The following is a 26177-nucleotide window of genomic DNA, read 5'->3' as shown; positions in this document are numbered from 1 at the left end:
AAAGGGGTTTAGGTGCATGTGCCTGGGGGCTGGGCCTTGTGGGTCAGGCTTGAGAGGCATGGGCAGAGCCTGGGGGTATGGGGGGAAGCCCAGGAATAACAGGGGGATCTGCAGGCCAAGATTGAGGGGCAGCGGCAGAGCTGTGGAGGAGGGGGAGCTTCTACATCCCTTGCCTGCTCTGGAGCTGCCCCTCTGAGTAGGACCAGACCCCCTCGGCCTCAGGAGCACTCATGTCATTCTGGCATTGAACTGAGAGATGCCTTGGCCAATTGCCCCAGAGGAGGGCAGTAGCTGCCTACTGATGAAATTCTTTCTCTTCCTTCCAGCCCTCCACTAAAGGAGACAGGAACACAGGTACGTGGGACCGGGGCATGCCGGGGTGGGCCAGTCTGGGCTCTGCTGCAGCTGCTGGGATCGCCCCAGGGTGGGATTGGAATGTGGGGGATGAGAGCAGGGAGGGATGGAACCCAGGACAGCCTCCGTTTCCTGTTGAGGTCATGAGCTGGCGGAGAGGCCATGGCCCAGCGAGGTGGTCACACTGGGGCTGGAAGGAGGGCTCATGGGTGGAATGAGAGGGGGCAGTATGGAGTGACTATCTGGGGGTGACATCTGTGAGGCCATTGACTCCTGTCTGCAGGGAGGGGGTGGAAGTGGGTCAGGCGGAGCCCTGCAGAGCGTGCTGGGCTTGCTCTGACCCAGGGGCAGGGCCCAGCCCCAGAACCTCGGCCTCTCACCCCTCTGTCTTGCTGGCCCATGCAGAGGGCAAAGGTCACAAGGAGAAGTTAGAGCTGGTGGCCTCCTTCTCCTTCTTCGGCAATGTCATGTCCATGGCCAGCGTGCAGCTGGCGGGAGCCAAGAGGGACGCTCTGCTGCTCAGCTTCAAGGATGCCAAGGTAACTTCCCGGGAGGGGCAGGCTCCTACAATGGATCAGCAGCTACATCCATCCCCCCAGCCCGGCGGGGGAAGGGGTTAGATCCAGCCCCAGTTCAGAGGCCTGGGACTGGAGTAGCTGAGGGGGCTGCAGGCCTGGAGTGAGGGGCAGTGACTGGGCAGGCCTCAGATGAGGGGCAGAGACGTGGGGAGTAGCTTGGCGTGCTTCAGAACAGAGCTGGGTAGTGTCTCGGGTGCTGTTCTTTAGTCTGTCCATACCTAGGCAATGCCTCAGGGGGTGCTGTGCCATGGGGGCCCATCTTTCAGCCAGAGCATGAAACCAAGGGGCAGGCTGAACTCAGCTGGCCCTGTCCTACGCCCTGTGCAGGAGAGCGGTGGCACTCCTCCTGGGAGGTGGCTGCATTTCAGGCCTGGGCGAAGTGCTCCCTGCAGGCCTTTGAAGTCCATGGAGATGCTGTATACGTGGATGGTGCCCACCTGAACCGAGGGGCGCCATCTCGTTAACCACTTTCTCTTCCTCCTCCGTAGCTGTCAGTGGTAGAATACGACCCTGGCACCCATGACCTGAAGACCCTCTCCCTCCATTACTTTGAGGAGCCTGAGCTAAAGGTAGGTCCTTGTGTGCCGGCTGTGGGGGTCAGCACCTTCCTGTTCCCGCTGCAGCACGGAGGCAGCTTTGGCGGCTGTTCGGTGGCAACCACTAGCCCTGTGGCGTCGTGCCCACTCAGTGCTGTGAGCTCTGTGTTCCTTCCTATCCTGACAGCCCTGCCCTCCGCTCCCGAGGGATGGGTGTGAAATATGGCCAGGAAAGGGCCCAGCCCAGGTGTTTGGGCAGGTGTCCGATCCATGGGGCTGGCTGTTCTCCTCAGGCTGCTGTGTGTCAGGAAGAGGTGGGACCCTGGTCTCGGTGCTGGGGTGTCTGTGAAAGGAGGAGGCTGAGCTGTGCTGAGGATACTGGGGAGAGCGCCTCCAGGCCTAACCTCAGAGGAGATGTGGGTGATGGCCCAGCTCCTGGAGATGGGGCAGGCCCCCTCTCCCAGCACAGCTCTGCCACAATGGCCACCAATGATTCAGTCTGAATCTGAGCCACCAGTGTGGACTGAGACTTTCTGCTGTGCATTCAAATGGAGACAGCCTGCGTTCCCCAGGCTGAGACCACTGCTTGGGCATCCCAGAGCTAGAGGGGGAGTGGGGAGTGACCCCCACGTGCCCTATCCCGTCCCCTCTCTCCCCCCTCGGTGGAGAGAGATCCATGGGTCCCAGCGAGCATCAGAGCAGACCTGTGCTGTCTGGCTGGGTTCCCTGAATGAGACCCGCCATTCAAGGTGGCTGTGGGGGCTGGTGAAGCTCATGTGGTGGGGGGGTGCCAGCCCCCCAGCTCCCTGTGAGGATCTATCGTGGGCTGCCCTGGGTTGGCGTGTTTGCTCCTGGGCCCTGGCAAGGCTGGTGTGACTCATTCTCTGCGCTGTCTGTGCTCCCAGGATGGCTTTGTGCAGAACGTTCACATCCCCAAGGTGCGGGTGGACCCGGATGGGCGCTGCGCAGTCATGCTGATCTACGGCACGCGCCTGGTGGTGCTGCCTTTCCGGAGAGAGACACTGACGGACGAGCATGAGGGGGTCATGGGAGAGGGGTAAGGTCCCAGAGCTAGCCCTGGCAGGACTCCCCTCTGCACTGATGGGCACAGGGTGAGAGCCTATGAACTCCCGGGCTAGGACATGCCCCTTGTCCCATTCCAAAGCTGGCAGCGTTCCCAGCTCCCTGCTGGCTCACGGGATCCCATCATTCTGCTCGCCACCTGGCTTCCCTGCACTTGAGCTCTGTGATTGCGGCGAGGCCTCGCAACAGCCCGGCTCCCAGCTTTCCCCCACAAGATGCCTCAGGGGTGGACTCCGGCACTTTGTGAAGTTGGCCACTGGAGTCACGTTTTCGGGGGTGGAAAAACCAAGAGGGCGATGGGATCTGAAAGCCCCGGATCTCCCTCTGGAGGGAGGAGGGGCTGCACTTTGGCTGGGCCATTCCCAGTGCTGGCTGGGCCGGGAAATGTACCAGAATGGGTGCGAGAATAGGCAGGGAACCCTGTGGTTGGGGTGGGGACGGGATGCTGCTGCGTGAACGGAGCCAGCCATCTCCTGCAAGGTGCATGCGCCCAGCACCGGATATGCCCAGGGTGGCCACGTTGGCAGTGTGCTGGGGATCCAGTGCGCGTGTAAAGAGCCGATTACCTGCGGGCTGCAGACATCAGGGTGCAATGTTCCATCTGGAGCGGTGCTACCACGCCTCTCTGGTCAAGGAGCTGAGACCTGTATTCCCCACGGGCCTCGCTGCACCTCAGAGAGGACGGCAGCCGATAGGGCTCTGGTCACGCTCCAGCCACCAGGTCGCAGGCCCCTTCCGAGGGAGTGTGGCCAAGCATGGGGTGCCAAGGGACCCACCCGGGGGCTGCCTGGAGGCTGTGGAGAAAGTGCCGTGGGGGTGGCTGGGCTGGAGCGGGGCGGCCTGCTAGGCTCAGCCTCCCAGACTCTGTGTGACGGTGTTTTCCCTCCTCTCCCCGCCCAATTGCAGCCAGAAATCGAGTTTCCTGCCCAGCTATATCATTGACGTGCGGGAGCTGGACGAGAAGCTGCTTAACATCATCGACATGCAGTTCCTGTATGGCTACTATGAACCCACTCTGCTCATCCTGTTCGAGCCCAATCAGACCTGGCCGGGGTGCGTCCCTCCTGCCCCCCTCCTGCCCCCCTGGGTTGCTGCCAGCTTGGAGTCCCGGCCAGCCCACTGTGGGCACTGAGCGGGATGGACCCCATGCAAGGCTGGGCCTGCTAGGTGCTGAATGGAGGTGCTCTGGTCTGAGTTGGTGCTGGGGGGGCGCTGTGCTGTGTCTCTGTGGTGGGGGAAATGATTTCCGTTTGCAGGGGGCTCTGGGCTGCCAGGGGCCGCTGGTGCAGCCCCTGCCGAGCTGGAGTGCAGATCAATCCCAGCGAGTGCCGTGGCACGACTCGCTGCCCGGCATGGACCCGCAGCACTGGGAGGAGGGGCTCACTGGTGCAGCGTGGAGGGGCTGGGGTGGTGGCACCAAACCTCGTGGGACCCAGCAGGGGAGACGGGTTCGCAGAGGTGAGTTGAGCAGCAGCAGAGACAGACGTAGTCACTGGGGAAACGGAGGACGTGGGGGCTGGTGGGGAGCATGTGACCAATGACAGTGAAGCACAGGGCAGTCAGCTTTCTGGGGGAGACCCCACCCCACCATTCTCCCCTTCCACCCACTTCCCATGGCATCTCTCCCCGCTCGCTTCTCACGCTGCTGCTGCCTGTCTTGCTCTGGGCTCCCTGAGCAGGCCTGGGGGCGGAGTGTATATGAGCTGCTGTCTCTCCTTCCCCTCGGTGCAGGCGGGTGGCTGTGCGCCAGGACACGTGCAGCATCGTGGCCATCTCTCTGAACATCATGCAGAAGGTCCATCCGGTCATCTGGTCCCTCAGCAACCTGCCCTTCGACTGCACGCAGGCCCTGGCTGTGCCCAAGCCAATAGGTGAGACGAGCGTCTGCTTCCCAGGTGTGGGGTGCGACCTGGTGGCTAGAGCATGATTCTAGCACGACTCCTGGGCTCTGTCCCCGCTCCGCTGCTGACCCTTTGAGGCCTTGGCCAAATTGCTCAGCCTCTTCGAGACCCTGGAACACGAGTCCAGTGGTTGCCTACCCCCCGGGGCTTGGGCGGCAGTGCGGGGCTTTGCGTGTGGCTCATCGGGTGGCGGGTAAGTGCAGGATCGTAGCATTATTACCGCCTCCCTGGTTTGGCCAGCCCAGTGTCTTGCCACCCGTACGGACAGAATGGCACCTGCTGTGCGGGGCACTCACTCCCCTGGAGCGTGATATGGGGGCGCTGAGGGTGGAGCTAAAGGAGCCCCATTTCCTCCCAGACTCCTCTCCGACCATCTGCTGTCCCTGGAGCTCAGACGTGAGCCTGCATCACCAGCCCCGCCAGTTCCCCCCTGGGTTGGTGCAGAGAGACCCCTCGGTTCTGAGAGGAAGGGGTCAGACCCAGCCCGTTCCCCAGGAACTGGTGCCGTGCGTTCTGCAAATCCTTCCTCACCCAGCCCCAGGGGAAGGGTTGAAAGCAGGGCAAGGATCCCGGGTTGATCTAATTTACCCAGCGCAGGAACCCACCCCAGTTTGGCCTAGGGGTGCCTCGTGCTGGGTCCTATGAGCAAGAGCTCCAGGGCTGTCCTCTGCACAGTGTCCTTCCCTGCCGCCAGCCCTGGCCCTGCATGGGTCCTGGGAGAGCTGATCCGCTCATGCCGGGGAACGTGAGCCCAAGTCCTGACAAATCTTCCGTGAAGAATGGGCTGAACTGCAGGTCTAGTGAGGGGCGCTCTGGGCCGGGATCCGGAGCCCTTCGCCTTCAGCTCACTGTGCCCGGGCTGGCCCGGAGAGCTGCGTGGGGCCATGTGTGCAGTGAGTCCATGGGTCTCACGCCAGCTGCCCACCCCGCAAACTGCCCTCCAGTCAGCACTCATGTATGGATAGCGTGGAGGAGCTCTGTCCCCAGGGCAGTCCCTGCTCTGCCCTGGTGTCCGCACCTCTGATACTTACATCTGTGCTCGTCCTCTCTCTAGGAGGTGTGGTGATCTTCGCGGTTAACTCCCTGCTGTATCTGAACCAGAGCGTCCCGCCGTACGGCGTGTCTCTCAACTGCCTGACCACCGGGACCACGGTGTTCCCCCTGCGTAAGCTGGCGTGCCTGTCCTCATCTTCGTGGCTCTCTGTCCTGTGCCTGGCTCCGTGTGGGATGGGCCTCTGGAGAGGCAGTTCTCTGGGCAGAGCATAGGGGGCTGATGGGCACCAAGGTGGGGAGATAGGCTGGGCGATCTTGGCCTGAGTGGGAGATGCTAGCTGCCGAAGCGATGGCAGTGATGCTGTTGAGGGCTTGTTACTGACTCTCGCCCGGTTGGGAGCCGGGGTCTGAGCAATCCAATGGCCGTGGCGCGTGTAGCCCAGAGAACGACTGTCCCCGGCCACTCTGGGTGTGGGGAGTTTGCTGCCGACAGCCCGTGAGGGGGCCTAGCTGTGGCGGGTAGAGGGGTGTGGTCCCCGCTTGGGCTGCTGTCGCTCAGTGATGCATGTGAGATGAGCCGGGGGCTCAGGCCAGCTCCCGCCAGCTGGCTCCTGCATCGTCATCAGACAGGCCAGCCCTGAATGGCGACTCCACTGCCAGTTCTCCTGTGGCCCGTCCGAGTCCAGCTCGAGGCCTGTGGGCAGTGGGTGGGGGAAGACGTCCTGAGCTCTCCGCTCTGAGACCTTTCTCCAGCGCTGAATTCCCGCCTGCTCTGGACAGCCGGATGCCGCACCCACCTGCCCGACAGTCAGGTCCCTGCAGAGTGCTGCTTTCCCCAGAGTGTGTGCACCAGGCTCGCCCTGGCCCTGCGGGGGAGCAGAGCGCCGTGCTGGGAAAGGGCCGCGCTGGGAAGGGCCGCGGAGACAGTAAAAGTGACCTGCCATCGGTCCAGCAGCTGTCAGGCTAGAGACGACAGTTCTCATTGTGGGGCTGGGGGTGTGAACCTCCCCTCAGGACTCGGGGTCTGCTCCAACTGGAGGACCTGTTCTGGTGCCAGCTGCGGACGTGCTTTGTGGGGGGTCGTTAGTCTGCAAGGGACCAGTGGGTTAGAGTGGCCTTGCTCACCCGGGGAGACTGCAGCAGTGCCCGTCGGTCTCTAACATGCCCATCGGTGCGCTCCTTTGCCCTCCGATAGACCACTGCATCAGTGTGTGCCACAGAGGAGCTATGCCCCCTGCATCTGTGGTGCCAGGGGGTGTGGAGGGGGCAGCATTCAGAGCAGGGGGCCGCAGCATAGGTGCAGCCTATAGGCCCCATGCAATGCAGTGCATAGAGCGGTGCATGCTGGGACATGTAGTCTGTGTGGGCTGTGCTTGCCGGTTAGCTGCCCCGGTTCCTTTCCCCCAGCTCAGGCACAGCCCTGGGGGTCGTTGTGGCGTGGCCGGCCGAGCTGGGCCTTGGGGCTGCGTCGTGTCCCTGGACTGCCACTGAGCAGGGCCCTCTCTCTGCAGGCATTCAGGACGGAGTGAAGGTCACACTGGACTGTGCGCAGGCGGCGTTCATCTCCTACGACAAGATGGTGATCTCGCTGAAAGGAGGGGAGATGTAAGACCTCAGCGGTGGCCCCGGGAGCTTGGCCTGACTCTCCTGACCTTGCCTTTGGTAGCTGGGTCTGTCCCAGGGAGCTGGGAGCTTTGAGCTGCTGCTGTTCCCTCTCGCTCCTAGCTGGGGGGTGGTGGGGAGGTCACGGATTCTAAATAGCCAGGGTTTGAAAGGAGCCGGTCCCCCCAGCAGCTGCAGGTTCATAGGAGCTGTTGCGGGGGTACTGGGGTCTAGGGCTAGAGTGGAAGACTGGGAGGCAGGACTCCTGGGTCTGTTCATTTCTCTTCAGCGGCCCTGGGGAAGTCCCTGCCCTGCGTGTGCGTGAGGCAGGGATGGTGGCACTGGCTCGTTGCGTCGGAGGTGCTTCTGGGTGGTGCACCTGTGCACAGTGCGGCCAGCCCCTGAGAGGAAAGGGATGGGCGAAGGGCCACAGGGTGGGCTCTGCACACGCTGCTTGGCGTGCCCTCTGGGGGCCCCCGGGGGGCAAGAGAGAACACTAGTGGCTAGGAGAACGGCCAGCAGGTGCCTGCGGTTTTGGGGAGCTCATGGTTTGACTCTGACTCGCTTTCCTGCCAGTCTCCACTGAGTCCCCTGACCCCAGCGTTAGAAACTCACCTGTGCAGAGCTTTAAGCCCTGGTGCTCTTGCTGTGACTTCGCCAGCATGGTCCGTGCCCATGCAGGGTTTCCCCCTTCCCCGTCCATTGCTCCCGTGTGCTTCCCCTGCCACACAGGGCGCAAGCTCTGATCTGCTGTGGAGCTTGGCCCCGGGTGCCGCCCTCGCGGTGTGGTGCGCAAGAGCTTGCCCTGGCCCCTCCCCAGGCTCCTGAGCCGTGCCCGGCTCAGCAGCGGGGGCTGATTGCGGAGCCTGTTTCAGCAGCTCGTCAGAGCTTCCAGCTGGCCCACAGGAGCCCTGCGGGACCCGGGACAAGCTTCTGGCCTCACCGCTCTCCCTGTCTCTCCTTAGCTACGTCCTGACCCTCATCACAGACGGGATGAGAAGCGTCCGCTCCTTCCATTTTGACAAGGCAGCAGCCAGCGTCCTCACCACCTGTGTAAGCTGCTGGGCTGAGGAGGGGTGTCCTGGGGGGCCTGTCACGGGGGTGCTAGTAATTGCCTGGGGACTCTCCTGGACCTGGCTAGGTGGGATCCCAGTTCTTGCCTTGTGCCAGGCTAGTGCCTTTCTCTTTGCCAGGGTAACTGGGCTACAGAGACCCTCAGCAGGCAGATGGGGGCCATGGGGCTAGGTGCCATGCTTCCCAGGTGGCTGCTGGGCTTCCAGCCCAGGCCTGGGGGGGATCAGTCACTGACCGTGTCAGCGTCCCTGCGAGTGACCCAGGTGCTCCAGGGGCTCAGAGGGGCTCGTGGCCCCAGGCCTGGTTTCACTGCCCTCTGCAGGGCACATCTACACAGCCAGTGACAGCGAGCCGCCGAGCCTGGCTCCACAGACTCCGGCTTGTGCCGCCGCTCTAAAAAGAGCTGTGTAGGCTTGACAGCAACATCTACGCAGCTCTGGGAGTGCCAGTGCGGACCGGGCCTGGGGGCGGGCGGGTGGGCTGGCTGGCGCAGGCTGCGTGGCCGGGCCTGGGGGCGGGCGGGCTGGCTGGCGCGGGCTGCGTGGCCAGGCCCGGGGGCGGGCGGGCGCGCTGGCTGGCGCGGGCTGCGTGGCCGGGCCCGGGGGCGGGCGGGCGGGCTGGCTGGCGCGGGCTGCGTGGCCGGGCCCGGGGGCGGGCGGGCGCGCTGGCTGGCGCGGGCTGCGTGGCCGGGCCCGGGGGCGGGCGGGCGGGCTGGCTGGCGCGGGCTGCGTGGCCGGGCCTGGGGGCGGGCGGGCGGGCTGGCTGGCGCGGGCTGCGTGGCCGGGCCTGGGGGCGGGCGGGCTGGCTGGCGCGGGCTGCGTGGCCGGTCCCGGGGGCGGGCGGGCAGGCTGGCTGGCGCGGGCCGCGTGGCCGGGTCCTTTGTGTCCGAGTCCCAGAGCGGTGCAGGGGTGGATCTGTTGAGCATCCATTTCTCTGCTCCCCTCAGATGATCACAATGGAGCCGGGTTACCTGTTCCTGGGCTCGCGGCTCGGTAATTCCCTCCTCCTCAAGTACACAGAGAAGCTGCAGGAGCCCCCTGTGAACGTCGTCAAGGACCCGGCCGACAAGCAGGTCAGGGCAACCCAGGGCCTGCAGGCGCTTCCTCCTTCACGTGCTCTTTGCCCCGCCCTGCCCCTCCTGGGCTTCTGCTGTGGCCCAAGCCAGCCTGGCTACATTCTCTGCATCGCTGCTGCACCGTCCTTCGGGGGATTGGCCCAGCGGCTGCTGCGGGTCAGCGTGGCGAGGGGCTACGGGGCATGGCTCTGTGACCTAGCAGCTGTTAGCCCCACGTCCCTGTGGTCTTCCGCTGGACAGCTGAGGAACTGGAGGTGATGAAACCTCCAGAAGAGGTGCCAGGCTCAGCCCTGTCCCAGACCATGGACAGCCCAGTGGGCAGCCGGGCAGGCAAACCCCACCTGCCCACCCTTTCTCTGCCCAGGTGTCTGTCTCCAGCTGGTCCCTGGCCTCTCTGGAGGCTGCCAGTGTAGGGTTTGGCTTGTACCCATGTGCTGTGGCTTCCCTTAGAGCAGGCCTGAGAGCCCCCAGCTCCTCCCACTGAGTGGCTATTGCCATGGGTCACTGCTGGCCTGGCCATCAGCACCAAACAGCAAACAGCCCCATCCTTCCTCCCATTCGCAGAGTGATTGGAAGGGTTGGAGCCCCCTAGCTCGGGGCCAGAGGTGGGGAGTCACTGCTGGCTTCTCTGTTCCCCACAGGAGGAGCCCCCTGTCAAGAAGAAGCGATCGGAGTCGTCCGGGAACTGGGCTGGTAGGTGGGCGCCTCCTCGGGGGCAAAGGGGTCCGACTGAGCCAGTCTCTGCGACCCAGGATTGGCTGGGGGTGCCTGGCAGTGGCTGCCCAGGCCTAGGGCCGGACCCCCATGCACCGCAGTGCAGGGGAGCTGGGGGTACAGTGTATGCGGGGGACACACGAGGCTGGTGTGGCTCAGGGTGGGGGAGCTGGGGCACACAGTGGGGTGCAGGAGGCTGGCGTGGCTTGGGGCAGGAGTACAGGGGGGCACAGCGTTGTCCCCAGCTCTGTCCCAGGCTCTGGCTCGCTGTTGTGTTGTGTGAGGAGAGGGAGGCTAGCGTGGCTCGGGGCAGGAGTACAGGAGGGTGCAGCTCTGTCCCAGGCTCCGGCTCACTGTTGTGTTGCAGGGGGGAAGTCGGCCCCGCAGGATGAGGTGGATGAGATCGAAGTGTACGGCAGCGAGGCCCAGTCCGGGACCCAGCTGGCCACCTACTCCTTTGAGGTACGCACTCTGCGGAGCTGCCTGAACACCCTGGACCTGCCTTTCTGGCCAGGGGGGCTGGCTGTGGCTCCCTGCCCAGCGGCCTGAAGGGAGCAGGCCCCTGCTGCCCCAAAGGACTGAGCTCTTCCCTGAGCCGAGCTCTCCCTAGGCTGCTCCGCTTGCTCATCGGTGTCGGCCCAGGGAGTGAGTCCCCCCCAGTTCCCCAGCAGCCTGACATGCCCAGGGCCCCGGCTAGGCAGTGGGGGCTCTGTTTCCCCTCCCACACTGACCCCCTCCCTCATGTCCCTCCCTTCAGATGGTCCCCGGCAGGGGCCCGGGCCAGTGACTTGGTGGTGCTGACCCTTCTCATGTAGGAACCGGGCTGATCCCCACCAGCTCCATGGTGGCTGGGGCCAGGCTGGAGCTGGAGCCCTGGGGGGCAGGGCCCTGTGTCCCGTTCTCCTGGCCCTGGGGCTGGGTTGGAGCTGCTGCCCCAAGGCTGAAAGCTCAGTTTCCAATCCCTGAAGCCCTCCCCCCCCGAACTCCCCCAGCCTGGTCTATGGCGCAGGGCGCTGACCCCCTCTTGAATCTTGCAGGTGTGCGACAGCATCCTCAACATCGGGCCCTGTGCCAACGCAGCCATGGGGGAGCCGGCCTTCCTGTCCGAGGAGGTGCGTACCGCGCCAGAGCCGACGGCGCTCTGCTCCCCTTGCGTCCACGTGCTGCCTACGGGTCCCAGCAGGCCGTGCTGCAGGTGGCCTGGCTGCAGTGCATGCTGGGATCTGGAGTCTCCCTGGGCTGCTGCCTGCTACGGGAGGGCTGTGCTCTGTGCAGCTTGAGCCAGGGTGGCATTTGACCTGAGCTGACAATGTTTTCCAAGACCCCCCAGTCCTTCTGATCCTCATTCTTCTCCCTCTGCCCCCTGAGAACAGCCAGCACGTGGGCTGCTTTGGGAAGTCCAGTCCGGCTGTTCCCTCCTGTCCTGTCTGATCCCCCACAAAGCCAAGTCACTAGCAATGGCCGTTCCCAGCTCACTGCCTGCCCGAGTCCCTGTCGCTGCAGGGCAGCTGGGCGGGAGGTCGGGACTCTGATAGGATGGGTGCAGGGGCTGGAGTAGGGCTCCCTCTGTGCTCCACGGAGCCGAGGCGGTGAGAGCCAGTGGGGTGAAGGGCGGGGGGCTACAGGGGGTCTGGGGTCTGTGGAGCCGTCAGCATGCAGGAGCAGCAGCCCCAGGGCTGGGTGCCAGCCCTCCAGCACAGGCCCGCAGGAGGCGGTGGCACTTCCCCTTCGCAGCAGCCAGTCCTGGGTGGGGGGGACAGCGGGCTTCCCTCCCTTTGGGGGTGGGGCAGCTCCTGACATCCGGTGCTTGTCTCCATGGTTACAGTTTCAGAACAGCCCGGAGCCAGACCTGGAGATCGTGGTTTGTTCAGGCTATGGGAAGAACGGGGCCCTTTCTGTCCTGCAGGTGAGCACAGTGCCAGCGGGACGGGGAGCATCTGTGCTGGGGGGAGCCTAGCCCCAATGGGCGGGATGGGTGGGCGGGCGAGCATCTGTGCCAGGAGGAGCCTGGCCCCGATGGGCGGGAGGGGCGGGCATCTGTGCTGGGGGAGCGTGGCGCCAGCGGGGGGGTATGTCTGTGCTCTGGAGTGAGCCCGGCACAGGCAGGGGAGGCGGAGTCTGTGCCCAGGGGTGAGGGTATTGTGTGAGCCCTGGCTGGTCCAAGTGTGGCATGGGGAGGGCTGTCACCGTGCCAAGGCCCCACATCCAGGCTCTGGGCTTCAGGCATCCCCGCCCTGCAGATCTGCCTCGAGGCTATGGGAGGGGTGGGGTGGGGTGCGGTGCCTGGCAATCCCTACAGGGGGAGCGCCCAGCGGGGCAGAGACGGGCCCTGCCTGAGGGAGGGGGGTGGGGAGGAGCAGACAGGGCTGGGGGAGTGAGCTCTGCTACCCCAGGTCGCTCGGTGGAAGGGGGCGTCTGGCGCTTGTCACGGCAGGGCTGGCTGGCACGTGGCCCCTTCTCTCCAGTCTAAAGGCGCAGCCACATGACCGCATGCAATGCTGCAGCTGCTGGGCATGCAGGGCTGCGTGCTCTCTGCGGGCTGCTCCCTTGGCAGTGCACATGGCGAGGGGTGGCCCGCGGCTGGGCAGAGTTTGGGCTCCGCGCCAGTGTTCAGGAGCAAGGGGGGTCTCCAGGGAGGGAGTCTTGGGTCTCGGCGCTTCTCCCACCAGGGCTGGGGGGACTGGGAAGCTGCAGTTCTAGCCTCCGCCTCGTCCCAACAGAAAAGCATCCGCCCCCAAGTGGTGACGACCTTTGAGCTGCCCGGCTGCTACGACATGTGGACCGTGATCTCGCCCCAGAAGAAGGAAGAGGTCAGTGGGTGGCTGCCTGCAGCTTGGAGGGGGAGGCTCTGGGCTGGCCCATCAGCCGCCTGCCCCTAGAGCTCCTGGCACATCCGCTGGCTTCCACCAAGCCCCAGTTCCTTCGGGCTGATCCCAGCATGCCAAGGACTCGCTTCTGGGTGTGCTCCTTCGCTGTGTCTGGCCTGGCGAGGCAGGAGATGTCTGTTGGAGGAGCCCCCCTCTGTCCCATCGCTGGGGTAAAGGCCCCTGGCTGGGCTGGTTAGCACTGTGCCCCATAGCACCCCATCGCTGTGGGCTTGGCTCCTAGGGATTGGGGGATGCTGTGGACTCCCAGGGCCCGGCTTCATTCTCTCCTCCTGCAGGACGAGAGTGCCAAAGGGGAGACTGCAGAGAAGGAGCCCAGCCACCCCGAACCTGAGGACGATGGCAAGAGACATGGGTTCCTGATCCTGAGCCGCGAGGACTCCACCATGGTAAGGGTCCTGGCAGTGACGCCAGCCCAGGCAGCTGTCCCCAAGAGACCGCGGCACTGGAGTGTGCATGGAGTCAGTTCCGTCTCTGGGGAAGCGCCCCAGCAGCAAATTGCCTCAGAGGCCAGGTGGAGGGAACCAGGGTGCACTGTGCTGCTGGAGGGGCTGTATTCGGGTGAGAGAGAACAAAGGCCCTGGCCCTTTTCCCATGCAGCTTGGATCGTTCTGTTCCAACTCCCTGATTTCCCTGTGGGTTCATCGGGACATGGGGAGCTTTGTCTCCTGCCTTCCCTGGTGTTGCTGGGCTCTGTTAATCAGCTGGCATGCTCCACCTCGGAGGTGGCTGCATTGGGAGGGTGAGTGATCGGTACCTGTCCCGTTTTTAAAGGGGCGGGGTTGGCTCCTTGTATGCCTGCTGAGGCGACAGGCAGGTGGGTTAGTGTAGGGGCTCGGGCAGGGTTGGGCACCCTCCGCGCCGACTGCCCTCTGGTCTTGTGCCCCTTAGATCCTGCAGACGGGTCAGGAGATCATGGAGCTGGACACAAGTGGGTTCGCCACGCAGGGGCCCACCGTGTTTGCTGGCAACATCGGAGAGAACCGCTACATCGTGCAAGTGTCGCCCCTGGGCATCCGTCTGCTGGAAGGAGGTGGGCACCGCGGGTGGGCAGAGCCGCCACGTCTCTTCCTGCCGACCCCCTCAGGCCGGCCTGCCTGCCCCGGTCACCATACTGGAACCGAGCAGCTGGGGCCGTCTGCAGTGGCTGGTGCTGGCGGGACTGGTGCATGCTGGGGACCTCCATGCCCCCCATTCTGATCTGGGAGCAGGGCCACCTTGGTCTATTCCCCATGGGGGGATGCAGGGCTGGGGGAACCCGTTCCTCCGATCTGAAGGGGGGTGCTGTGTTGTTGGGCTGGGACTGGGCCTTTTTTGGCCCTGGGCATGGCCGTGGCTCAGCTGGGTGGCTCTGTCTTCCAGTGAATCAGCTGCACTTCATCCCTGTGGACCTGGGCTCCCCCATCGTGCACTGCGCCGTGGCCGACCCCTACGTAGTGATCATGAGTGCCGAGGGCCAGGTGACCATGTTCGTGCTGAAGAGCGACACGTACGGGGGCAGGACGCACCGGCTCACCCTGCAGAAGCCCCAGCTGCACCACGTGAGTCTGAGCAGGCGGTGCTGCTGTGGGGGACAGGCTGCCATGCCCCTGTCCTGATGTCTGTGTGACACTGGGGCTGTCCATCGGGGTGGGGCTGGAGGGACACGCCCAGGTGCTGTCGGTCGGGGTGGGCATGTGCGACATACCAGGGTACAGTCCAGACCAGTGGGGAGCTGTGTCACCCCAGCCCTGCCCTGCAGCCTTGGCTGCTTCACAATGCCTTCCTGCTGTAGCTCCCCCCAGAGCCGCCCACAGCCCGCCTGCCAGCATGTGAGCCACCCCCTGAATGTGTGTGTGACTGCAGCCTGCCAGCCACACCTGGGTTGCCAGCCTCGGTTACGCTGCAGGGTGACCCCAACACACACCCCCAGCCCAGTCCCGGATCTTCTCCCAGAACTGTACGTCCTGTACTGCCCAGCCCACTCTTGGGCAGGACAAATACTTTCCTTTAAGGGAAGAATATGCCTGTATATTATCTCAAATAGTTATTCCAACGCTTCTGTTTAAACACACGGGATTAGATAAAACAGTAAAACAAGTTTATTAACGACACTGAGAGAGATTGAGTCCAAGTAATGAGGCCTAAAAGTCAGAAATGGTCACAAGAAAATAAAGACCAGACATTTACTAATAACTAACTTAACAAACTATATTGGATTCAAGCAAAGTTTCTCACCACATGCTCCAGCAGGTTACTGATCAACCCCCTCCCCCAGAGTCCAAGGCCTGCTTCCCTTCTCTCTTTGGGAGCAGTGAATGCGATGGGCAGGGAGAGGGAGGCTGGGGGTGTTTGTCCCTCAGTTCTATAGTTTCAGGATCCCTCTTGAAAAACCTTTCCAGCTGGGCACCAGGAGACACAGAGTCTGTGTGGAAGGATATTCCCTGCTGCTTTTCCTTACCTGTTTGAACTTACTTTGTCTTCCCTCCCTGTTCAATGACTCTGTCTACTCTTAAATGCAAATTAAGCGGAGCACCCATTCCTTGCTGTAGGACAGGCCTGTTTGCCAACGTCTGCCTGGGGAGGGGCGTGGGGTTTGGCATGTGTGTAAATCACACCAGACAGGGGAATCGTATCACACAATGTTGCCACATGCACGTTACCAGGCTAATACTGACCAGCAAGTGATGAGTTTTCAGTGGTCCCTCACCAGGCGTACCTTGTACTGAGATGGTCACAGTAGCGAGCAGGGTGTGAATGCAGGGGTGTGTGCTGTCACATGCACATAGGGCTCAGGGGCTGGGGACAGCCTGGGCGTCTCCTTGCTGTGCGGGGTGGGACCTGCAGCGCCTCTCCCTTGCAGCAATCCAAGGTGATCGCGCTGTGCGTGTACCGCGACGTCAGAGGCATGTTCACCACGGAGAGCAGGACGACCAGCTCCAGGGACGAGCTCTCCCTCAGGAGCCACTCAGAGGTGGAGACTGTCATCCAGGACATCAGGTGCAAGAGAGGCTGGGGCCTTTCCCTGGCCATCGGGGATGGGCAGGTGGCTGGGGAGAGGTGCACATGGCAGGGGGGCTTTAGCGCCGCTTGTCCTGGCCCAGCGACCAGGAGCGGCAGTCGAGCCGTGCCCAGCAGCCCGTGGCAGGGGAGAGGAGCCGTGTCTGCATGAATGGCATAGGGAATGAGGGTGGGTGATCTGGGTGACAGGGCACAGCTGGGGGCAGCCCCCCCACCCCTCCAGGCTGCTGCTTCTGTGCCATGTGAGTCATTGGCAGTGATCCCTACGTCCTGCGCCTGCCGCTCCCGGCCAAGAGAGGGTGCACGAGTCTCCCCCCAAGCGTGGGCGTGTCCCTGTGTGCACAGGGTGGGAAGGAGCTCAGGACCCCCCGTAACAGCCTCTCCCTGCTTCCCCCGCCCCGGCCGCTCGGCACAGTAACACGGTGGACGACGAGGAGGAGATGCTCTATGGGGACTCCAGTTCCCTCTTCAGCCCCACCAAGGAGGAGCCGCGCCGCAGTAGCCTCCCACTGTCTGACAGGGACCCCCATCAGTACAAAGTGGAGCCCACGCACTGGTGTGTGCTGGTGCGGGAGAATGGAGCCATGGAGGTAAGGCCTGGTCCAGCCCCTCCCTAAGGACCCTGATCTGGCACTGCCTGGAGGGCAGCCCCTGCCCACCTAGTGCTGAGCCCCTTGGATCTTGTAAGCTAAGCAAGGTTCAGTCTGGTCGGGGCTTGGATGGGAGACCTCCGGGTTCAAAACGGCCTGCAGGGAGTGGGGTGGGGGGCTTAGTACGAGGTATCCTCCCCCTGGAATCAGTGCTGACTAATGCCCCAGTGCGGTACTAGGGGACGCTGTGGCATTAGTGAGCCTGTGGGGGCGCTGACCCCAGGGGACCCCCAGGAGGTGCTGTGCTGCTGGTGGGTGAGGTGTGAAACCAAGGCCTAGTTTGTGTTTACCCCCAGAGTTGGGCGGTCAGTCCCAGCCAGATCCCAGCTCTGCTCTGAATCCCCCGGTGAGTCGGCTGGGTACAGGATTCCCACTGAGCTGTGACCCCATGCTGCTGCTGGGCCTGTTCTGGGGCGTTTCTAGGGCTCCCCCTTGCATGAAATCACTCTCTTGGTCCAGTGTGCAGGGCCCCTAAAGGGGAGCAGTTAAACTGAGACAAGGAAATAATGTTGACCCCCACGTGTGATTAACCTGTGGAACTCCTGGCCACAAGACTGAATCCAGAAGCATAGAAAGGCCATGACATTCACGTGGCTAATGAGAGTAACAACACCAGCCATCCTACTCCCGGGTCAGTGCCAGGCCGAGGGAGGGGGCTTGGGAGATATTTCTCCATGGGCTGTTATCTGGGGATGGCCCTTGCAGGGTTCCCTGCAGCTTCCTCGGGACAGCTGGGAGTGGGCGAGGCAGACCCTGCTCTGATCTCATGTGCGGATTCCTATGAGGAGCCTCCATGGGCCCCTGCCTAGCTCAGTTGCTGTCTCTCTCCCTGCAGATCTATCAGCTGCCCGACTGGCGTCTGGTCTTCCTGGTGAAGAACTTCCCCATGGGCCAGCGGGTGCTGGTGGACAGCTCGTTCGGGCAGCCTGCGGCCCAGGGGGACGCCAAGAAGGAGGAGGTGACGCGACAGGGGGAGATGCCCCTGGTGAAGGAGGTCCTGCTGGTGGCACTGGGCAATCGCCAGAGCCGGCCGTACCTGCTGGTGAGCTGGGTCGTGGGCGCTCACTGCTGCACTTGGAGCAGTGCTGCTGCCCGGGCGGGCTCCCCTGGCGCTGTGTGCACGTACCAGGCAGGGGAGCAGCGAGGGGGCTGCAGGGCGGGGCGCAGATGGCCGCTTACTGCAGCGGGGGGATGCAGAAAACTCTTCCCAGAGAGGAGTTATCAGTGGTTCACAGTCATGCTGGAAAGGCATAACGAGTGGGGTCCCGCAGGGATTGGTTCTGGGTCCGGTTCTGTTCAATATCTTCATCAGTGATTTAGAGAATGGCATAGAGAGCACACTGATAAAGTGTGTGGGCGATACCAAGCTGGGAGGGGCCGGCTGGGCAGTCTGAGTGTGCTGTGGGGGGCACAGCAGGGGATGGGGGCTGTAGCGCTCTGGCCCACCAGTGTGAGGTCGGGGGGTGAGTGGGGGATGGAGCAAAGGGAAACGTAGGCTGAATATTAAGGTAACGTTCGCCGCACAAGGAAGCGCTGGTTGGGAATTGACTCCCCAGCGCAGTGTGGGAGCCCATCCCTGGGATTTCTGTGTGAGGGGTACCCGCCTGCCATGCCCTGGGGTGTCTGTCTGAGGGGTACCATCCTGCCCTGTCTTGAGGGTTGGACCTGCTGGGGTTACTCCAACCCTGTGATCGCTGGGTAGGCTTCCTTTCACAGCACAGCTTCATACGCCTCCTGCCACTGCCCCGGCTCCGCTGCCTGGAACAGGGATCAAGTGTGACCTGTGGGTAGGGGGGTGGGGTGGGGTGGTCTCTGGGTGAGCACGGGAGGGGCAGGAGTCTCAGCTCTTCTCATCCTGTTGGCAGGTTCACGTGGACCAGGAGCTGCTGATTTATGAGGCTTTCAGCCACGACTCCCAGCTGGGCCAGAGTAACCTGAAAGTCCGGTTTAAGAAGGTAACCGGGGAGTGTTTGAGGCCACCCATGTGTCCTCCTGCCATCACACCCAGCCGATATGGAGCAGGGGGGCCCAAAGCAACCCACAAAGTTCTGCTTCATAGTCACCCTCCACGCCAGTGGGAATGTGTCAAACCAACTGATAGCTTTCTGTGACAGCGTTTAGCCTTGTGGATAGTGAGGGAGTGGTAGACGTGGTAATCTTGACTTTAGTGAGGCTTTTGATACTGTCTTGCATGACTTTCTCATAAACAAACTAGGGAAATGCAACCTAGATGGAGCTACTACAAGGTGGGTGCAAAACTGGTTGGAAAACCGTTCCCAGAGAGGAGTTATCAGTGGTTCACAGTCATGCTGGAAGGGCACAACGAGTGGGGTCCTGCAGGGATCAGTTTTGGGTTCTGTTCTGTTCAATATCTTCATCAGTGATTTAGATAATGGCACAGAGAATACACTGATGAAGTTTGTGGACGATACCAAGCTGGGAGGGGTTGCAAGTGCTTTGGAGAATAGAATTAAAATTCAAAATGATCTGGAGAAATGGTCTGAAGTAAATAGAATGAAATTCAATAAGGACAAATGCAAAGTGCTCCACTTAGGAAGGAACAATCAGTTGCACACATACAAAATGGGAAACGACTGCTTAGGAAGGAGCACTGCGGAAAGGGATCTGGGGTCATAGTGGATCACAAGCTAAATATGAGTCAACAGTGTAACACTGTTACAAGAAAAAAGCAAACATCATTCTGGGCTATATTAGCAGGAGTATTGTAAGCAAGACACGAGAAGTAATTCTTCCGCTCTGCTCTGTGCTGATTAGGTCTCAACTGGAGTATTGTGTCCAGTTCTGGGCGCCACATTTCAGAAAAGATGTGGACAAATTGGAGAGAATCAAGAGAAGAGAAACAAAAATGAGTAAAGGTCTAGAAAACATGACCTCTGAGGGACGATTGAAAACACGGGGTTTGTTTAGTCTGGAGAAGGGAAGACTGAGAGGGAACATGATAACAGTTTTCAAGCACATAAAAGGTTGTTACAGGAGGAGAGAGAAAAATTGTTCTCCTTGACCGCTGAGGACAGGGTCAGAAGCAATGGGCTTAAATTGCAGAGAGGGAGGTTTAGGTTGGACATTAGGAAAAACTTCCTAACTGTCATGGTGGTGAAGCACTGGAATAAATTGCCCAGGGAGGTTGTGGAATCTCCGTCGTTGGAGAAGTTTAACAGCAGGTTAGACAAACACCTGTCACGTGTGCAGGGGACTGGACTAGACGATCTCTCGAGGTCCCATCCATATGACTTCAGCTCCCAGCACACAATGCACCATCTTGACCCTGTGGCAGGTAAAACTCCCAAGCAGCTTGTTCCTTTCTGGGGGGCTGGTCTGGGGCGAGTGCCCTGGTTTAAAGTGTGTGTCCCAGGTGCAAAGCAGCTGAATGGCTGCAGCTTGGACTGTCCTCAGCCACTTCCCTGGGGGCCAGCGCTGGGCAAGGCCAGGGAGTATTGGGGTGCGGTCTGCAGTGCCCTCCGCAGGTGACGTGCCTGTGGACATGGAAAGGTGGGGACCCCCCCCACTTGGTGCTTGCCCCTCCCAGCCTAAACTGCAGGGCTCCGGTCCCGTTGGTGCCTGGGGGCCCTGGCTCGTCTGTGACCATCTTTCCTCCCTGTCAGGTCCCCCACAACATCAACTTCCGGGAGAAGAAGCTGAAGCTGTCCAAAAAGAAATCGGAGAGTGCAGGGAGTGAGGAGTCAGGGGGAGCGCGGGGCCGGGTCGCCCGCTTCCGCTTCTTTGAGGACATCTACGGCTACTCGGGGGTGAGCCACGGGGGCAGGCCTGCCTCAGAACCACTGCCAGGGCCTGTCCTGGGGGCTGGCAGGGCAGCAGGGGCTGCCTCTGGGTCAGTCCCTCACTGTTCAGATTGACCCCAGGCTCAGCTGCTGGTATCGGGGGCTGACAGCAGGAGAGAGCCGGTGGGGCAGCCCCACTCGGGCACTTCCCTGGGGCAGTTAGACCCTGCAGTGTGCTGGTAGGAGGTTGGGCTCTGCGCTGTCTGCAGCCGGCTTTGGCTACTGCACTGGGGAAGTGACGCTGCAGGATTTCCCGACCTCCTGCTGCGGGCTGCCATCCTGTGAGAGCCCAGAAGCTAAGCGGGGCTGGCTTGGCCGGCACTTGGAGGGGAGACCTGGGGAGGGCCGGGGCTGTCGGTTGGTGAGTCAGCCCTGTGTTGCAGCTGGCGTGCTGGCCAGGAAAGAGCCCGTGGAGAGTCCGAGCGGGAGCCCCTGGTCCGAAGCACCCTGGCAGCGGACCCTGGGCTCCCCACTCTGACCCTGGTGCTGGCTCTGCTCCCAGGTGTTCATCTGTGGGCCCTCCCCACACTGGCTGCTGGTGACGGCCCGGGGGGCCCTGCGCCTGCACCCCATGACGATCGACGGCTTAATCGAGTCCTTCGCTCCCTTCCACAATGTCAACTGCCCCAAGGGCTTTCTCTATTTCAACCGGCAGGTATGTGGGGCACGGCTGGCTTGGGGGCAGAGCCCAGGGCCCCACAAGGGGCAGACAGACACTGTGGAGGTGGGGTGCGGAAGGCCTACAGGTCCCAGCACGCACTGCTCCATCTGGGCACGGCCATCTGGCCAGCAGCTCTTCTCTCGAGGGTGTGGGGAAAGGCGGGGGCTGTTTGGGGGGGCTGAACTGAGGGGAGGGGCTGACGGTGGGCTCTGCTCGCAGGGGGAGCTGCGGATCAGCGTCCTGCCCGCGTACCTCTCCTACGACGCTCCGTGGCCTGTGAGGAAGATCCCGCTGCGCTGCACCACACACTACGTGGCTTATCATGTGGAGTCCAAGGTACTGGGGTGCTGCTGGGGCAGCCCTGCCTGTGGGAACGGGCTTTGCTTTGGGGATCCCCTTCTGGGGCACAGCGTCCCCCGAGAGCTCAGCTCTGCCGGCCCAGGACCCGCCACTCTGCAGATGCTGCCCATCCTGGTCAAGGGGCATCTGGCCTTGCAGAGCACAGCCCCCAAAGTGGGTGCTTCAGACCTGTCCTGCCTAGCTCTGCTCCATGCCCCATACTGGCAGCCTGCACGACGCCAGCCGAGGGGGAGGGGAGCCCCCAGGGAGCAGCTGGTGTCTCCTGTGTCCACACTGTGTGGCTGGAGGATTGCAGCCAGGGGGGTCAGAGAGGGGGCCCCCGGTCTTTGTGCTGCGCCCCAGTGGCCTGTTAACGGCTGCATGTCTCTGGCAGGTCTACGCTGTGGCCACCAGTGTCGTCAACCCCTGCACCCGCATCCCCCGCATGACGGGAGAGGAGAAGGAGTTTGAGAGCATCGAGCGGGGTGAGTAGAGACCTGCCCTGCAGGGGCCCCTCCGGGATCCCCCCCAGGCCCCACTGAGCGGGAGGGATGTGTGGGGAGCGCATTGGCACTGGGTGCGCAGTGCTGGCAGAGGTTCCTGCGGGGCAATTACGGGCCAGGCTCGGGCTGGCACTCCCTGTCCTGTGTGGGCCCCATGGCCCGGCTCCTGGCCCCCTTTGGCACAGGTCCCAGTGGGCTCCGCGGGGGTCTCCCCATTGTGCCCATGGCTGTGAAGGTCCCCCCAGCCCACAGAATCCTGGGGTGGGGTCCCCGGGGTACAACTGTGTCCTCCCATGGGGCAGAGCTGTGGGATGGGGGGTGCCATCAAACCTTCCTGGGCTGGGTTGGTGCGTGACATTGGCAGGGGGGCTGCTGTGCCTGTGCCAGCCCCATACTCTCTCCTGGGGGCCGGCTGGGGACTGGAGTTGCGTTGGTCTCTCCCCCAGACGAGCGCTACATCCACCCTCAGCAGGAGGCCTTCTCCATCCAGCTGATCTCACCGGTGAGCTGGGAGACCATCCCCAACACCCGGTAAGGGCCCGCGAGTGGGGCAGGCAGCTGGGCTTGGCTGGGCCCTGGCACTCCTCTCCTGGAGACGGGCTCCCGGGGCTCTGCCAGGCAGGGGGACGAGGAGGCTGGCCCTGGGAGTGCTGCAAGGGCCCGGCCCTGCACCGAGAGGGCAGAGGGTGGGAAGCAGGCGCTGGCCTCCCCCTGCCCCCCACAGCAGAGGGAGATGGGGCAAGACACTGGCCCATGAGTGGTTGTGTCTGGGAGGAGGAGCCTGGTGCCCTGGGCCAAAAGGGCCAGTTCCCATCCTGGCTGCTCTGGGGTGGGGCTCCCTGCTGCCCTGACCTGTGCCTGCCTCTCCCGCTTGCCCAGGATCGAGCTGGAGGAATGGGAGCACGTGACCTGCATGAAGACGGTGTCGCTGAAAAGCGAGGAGACGGTGTCGGGGCTGAAGGGTTACATTGCCGCCGGCACGTGTCTCATGCAGGGCGAGGAGGTGACCTGCCGCGGCCGGGTGAGTGCGGGCTGGCCTCGCTTTGCCCCAGCAGCACCCTGGGGGGCCTGGGGCTTGCCTCCCCCACCCTCTCCCTGCACGTCCTCCCACCAAGCCCCCGCCCCGCTCCCTGCATCACAGTGCCCCCTACTGAGCCCATCCCTCTGCCCTCCTGGCTGCCCCCTCCACCTTGCACCTTGATGGGGGCCGGACTGTGCTGCCCCCACCCTCCCTCGGCGGAGCCATCATCTGCACCCAGCACTTGGCCAGGTCGCCGTGTGGGAGCTGCTGGACTGTGCCCAAGAGATACCTGTCATGGGGGGCAGGAGGGCAGGTGTCACTTCCCCGACTCTCTCCATGGAGCCGGGCTCCCTGTGGGGCACGCTTTCTCTGCGGCTCTGATGGGCCCTGGGGGTGGGGGTCGCCTCCCTCCCTCAGCCCAGGCCGGTGTGTGGAGCCTGGTGCGGGCGGCCCTGCGGCCGGGCTCTCAGGGCAGCCGGGAGGGAGCAGCTCCTCGCTCACAGCCCCCTGTCCCACCCGTCTCTGCAGATCCTCATCATGGACATCATCGAGGTGGTGCCAGAGCCGGGGCAGCCGCTTACCAAGAACAAGTTCAAGGTGCTATATGAGAAGGAGCAGAAGGGCCCGGTGACGGCACTCTGTCACTGCCACGGCTACCTGGTGTCGGCCATTGGCCAGAAGGTGAGGGGCCCGTTCACCAGCTGGGCCAGCAGGGGGCGCCAGGAGCCTCTCATTGTCCTCCCCCACCACAGAGAAACTGCACAAAACTCTGCCAAGGAGCTTGGCCCAGAGGGGGCTGTGGGCAAGAAACGGGCCCTTGGTGCCACCCCATCCCAGCAGCTGCCCGGCGGCTAACCGTCCCGATTCAGGGAGGGCACCACCTGGGGAACAGAGTCCCGTCTCCTCCAGCTGGTCTTGGGGACCAAGTGCCCTGGGCGGTGGAGTCTGAGCATGAACCAGTGCCAACCTGAGACACCACAGGGCAGCCGCTGCCTTTCGGGTGGGCTGGCAGGGAGTGGGGTATGAGGCCTGTTCCCTCTGGCGAGCCCTGGTTCTGATCCAGCCCCAGGGGGTGTGTGGGGGGGTGGTGAATGGCTGGCTCAGGGGGTGCGGTTATGGGGTATGGGGCCTGTCCCCTCTGGGAGCGCTGGCTCTGACCCAGCCCTGGGATAGGAGCGGGGCGGGGGATATTCCAGGTTACTGGTTCCAGTCGGGCCCCATCTCAGGCAGTCTGCCCCCTGCCGCGTTGCCTGTCCATGGCCGTGAGCCTGGCGCCCTTGCCCCCTGCAGATTTTCCTGTGGAGCCTGAAGGACAACGACCTGACGGGCATGGCCTTCATCGACACGCAGCTCTACATCCACCAGATGATCAGCGTCAAGAACTTCATCCTGGCGGCTGACGTCATGAAGAGCATCTCGCTGCTGCGCTACCAGGAGGAGAGCAAGACGCTGTCGCTCGTCAGCCGGGTGCGGGCTGGGCCCGGGGGGTGTCTGCAGGGCCTGGCCCACGGGGGAGCTGGGAGGGTGGAGAGGCTCTGCGGGAAGGAGGGGTCTGCCCGGGGCCAAGAGCAGGGCTCAGCCTGGTACCTTAGTCACTCCCTGACGTGGTGCTGGGGGGTGCTGGGTCCCCACCCGTGGCTGTGTGCACTCTCCCTGATCCCTGCTTCTCCTGCTGCAGGATGCCAAGCCCTTGGAGGTGTACAGTGTGGACTTCATGGTGGACACCGACCAGCTGGGCTTCCTGGGTATGTGCTGCTCCTTCTCCATCCCCCGCACATAGGGCTTGGCTGGGCCTCCTGCCCAGAGCCAGGGAGGCCAGCAAGGGAGGGAGACCCCCGTGGGCAACCCCAGTCCCGGCTGGACGAGCTGGTGGTGCTGGAACTGCTTGGGCCCCCTCTGCTCAGTGTGGTGACCATGCCGAGAACTGAGAGCTGTGCGGGGTGTTGAGGTCAGAGCCAGCAGCTGAGGGCGGATCAGGATGGGGGCTGGATCCAGGTTTGGACCCAGGGCGGGGGAGCTGGAGCGTGCCCACCAGGGTGGGGGGGCTCTTGGGTAGCTCTGTGTTTCTGGTGGGGCTGAAATGCTGCCCAGAGCAATGTTGTTGATCTGTTCTCTCCTCGCAGTGTCAGATCGCGATCGCAACCTCATGGTCTATATGTACCTGCCTGAAGGTAAGGCCTTCCGCACCCTCCGCTTCTAAGCCAGGCCCCTGCCTGCGGAGGGCCGTGGCCAGCACACAGGACCGGGGTAGCCTCTGCTCTCCCAATGACTCGCTCTGGGGCTGTGAGGGGGCCAGTCCCTTCCCCTCTAGCACAGACACAATGACACTCGTATTTGTCTGGTGCTTTGGGAGCACAGCCAAATAGGCTGGAGAAGAGCCAAGGCCGTTGGTGGCTGCTGGCTGAGCTGTGTCAGAAACAGCAGGGGGGAGGGAACAGCTTTTATTGGGCCAGCTTCTCTGGGCGAGAGCCAGGCGTTCCAGCTACACCGACCACTGTGGTTCACCCACCTTGCCTCTGATTAGCCCAGGGTCTAATTAGCCAGCGACACCCACCGCGAGCCTCCAACTGCCAGAACTAGGGACTGGCTCATGGGATGGGTCACTGAAATCGCCCCGTTCTGTTCATTCTCTCTCAAGCACCTGGCACCAGCCACTGCTGGAAGACAGGATACTAGGCCAGATGGGCCATTGGTCTGCCCCGCTGTGGTCGTTCCCCGTCTGGCTCTGTTTCTGGCCTGTTGCAGTGCTGGATAATAATACTGTAGGGCTGCACGTAAACAGAGCAGCATGGAACCCACAGGAACATCTAACAACCTGTGGCCCCCTGAACCTGGGACTGGAAATTCCTTCCTGCCGGCGCAGCCAGAGCCGCACTGGTAGCTGGGTGGGAGCCTGAGGACTCCATGGAGACTCCAGCACTCAGCATGCCATGCTCCATCACCTGCGGAGCGGAGCATGCTGGGAACTGTAGTCTCCATGGGCCACACCTCGCCCTGATGGAGTTGCTCCTGCTCCTTCTCTTAGCCAAGGAGAGCTTCGGTGGGATGCGGCTGCTGCGCAGGGCCGACTTCCACGTGGGCGCCCACGTCAACACCTTCTGGAGGACGCCGTGCCGCTGGGCCACCGATGGCGTCACCAAGAAGTCCAGTGCCTGGGAGAGCAAGCACATCACCTGGTTCGGTAGGTTGGGCTCCGGCCTGCAGAGGGCAGCGCTGCGCCCAGTTCTGACCCACCCACATGCTGGGGGAGCAGCCGGGCTGGACCCCTGTTGTGCCAGGGGCTATACAACCTGAGACGGCGCCTGGGCTGAGCAGGTGGCCGTCTGCGGAGGCAGCTGCCATGTGGGTGGGGGAGTGAAGGTCGAGTGTGTCTCCACCCCGGCCCTGCACCTCTGCCCTCCGCGTGGG

At 63.0% G+C, this 26177-nt stretch overlaps 1 protein-coding gene across 2 annotated transcripts in view; it reads left to right on the top strand.

Moving 5' to 3' along the window:
- CPSF1 (cleavage and polyadenylation specific factor 1) overlaps window positions 1-26177 on the top strand; it is a 33813-nt gene that overhangs the window by 5734 nt on the left and 1902 nt on the right. For both annotated transcript variants that reach the window (XM_037891822.2, XM_043538938.1), the window contains exons 3-35: window positions 327-354; window positions 760-893; window positions 1421-1501; window positions 2374-2525; window positions 3458-3604; window positions 4283-4422; window positions 5507-5617; window positions 6957-7050; window positions 8013-8100; window positions 9068-9193; window positions 9838-9889; window positions 10278-10372; window positions 10948-11022; window positions 11736-11816; window positions 12631-12720; window positions 13074-13184; window positions 13687-13828; window positions 14158-14336; window positions 15638-15774; window positions 16211-16385; window positions 17281-17487; window positions 18311-18400; window positions 20069-20212; window positions 20748-20900; window positions 21126-21242; window positions 21640-21730; window positions 22195-22279; window positions 22628-22769; window positions 23298-23450; window positions 24060-24236; window positions 24448-24514; window positions 24893-24940; window positions 25795-25950. In XM_037891822.2, coding sequence (XP_037747750.1) covers window positions 327-354; window positions 760-893; window positions 1421-1501; window positions 2374-2525; window positions 3458-3604; window positions 4283-4422; window positions 5507-5617; window positions 6957-7050; window positions 8013-8100; window positions 9068-9193; window positions 9838-9889; window positions 10278-10372; window positions 10948-11022; window positions 11736-11816; window positions 12631-12720; window positions 13074-13184; window positions 13687-13828; window positions 14158-14336; window positions 15638-15774; window positions 16211-16385; window positions 17281-17487; window positions 18311-18400; window positions 20069-20212; window positions 20748-20900; window positions 21126-21242; window positions 21640-21730; window positions 22195-22279; window positions 22628-22769; window positions 23298-23450; window positions 24060-24236; window positions 24448-24514; window positions 24893-24940; window positions 25795-25950 — 3868 coding nt within the window. The remainder of the gene's footprint in view (window positions 1-326; window positions 355-759; window positions 894-1420; window positions 1502-2373; window positions 2526-3457; window positions 3605-4282; window positions 4423-5506; window positions 5618-6956; window positions 7051-8012; window positions 8101-9067; window positions 9194-9837; window positions 9890-10277; window positions 10373-10947; window positions 11023-11735; window positions 11817-12630; window positions 12721-13073; window positions 13185-13686; window positions 13829-14157; window positions 14337-15637; window positions 15775-16210; window positions 16386-17280; window positions 17488-18310; window positions 18401-20068; window positions 20213-20747; window positions 20901-21125; window positions 21243-21639; window positions 21731-22194; window positions 22280-22627; window positions 22770-23297; window positions 23451-24059; window positions 24237-24447; window positions 24515-24892; window positions 24941-25794; window positions 25951-26177) is intronic.

This window comes from Chelonia mydas, chromosome 2 (genome assembly GCF_015237465.2).
Source record: "Chelonia mydas isolate rCheMyd1 chromosome 2, rCheMyd1.pri.v2, whole genome shotgun sequence".
Taxonomy (NCBI): domain Eukaryota; kingdom Metazoa; phylum Chordata; order Testudines; family Cheloniidae; genus Chelonia; species Chelonia mydas.
The sequence above is the reverse complement of the archived record's forward strand: the minus strand, read 5'-3'. Positions and strand labels throughout refer to the sequence as shown.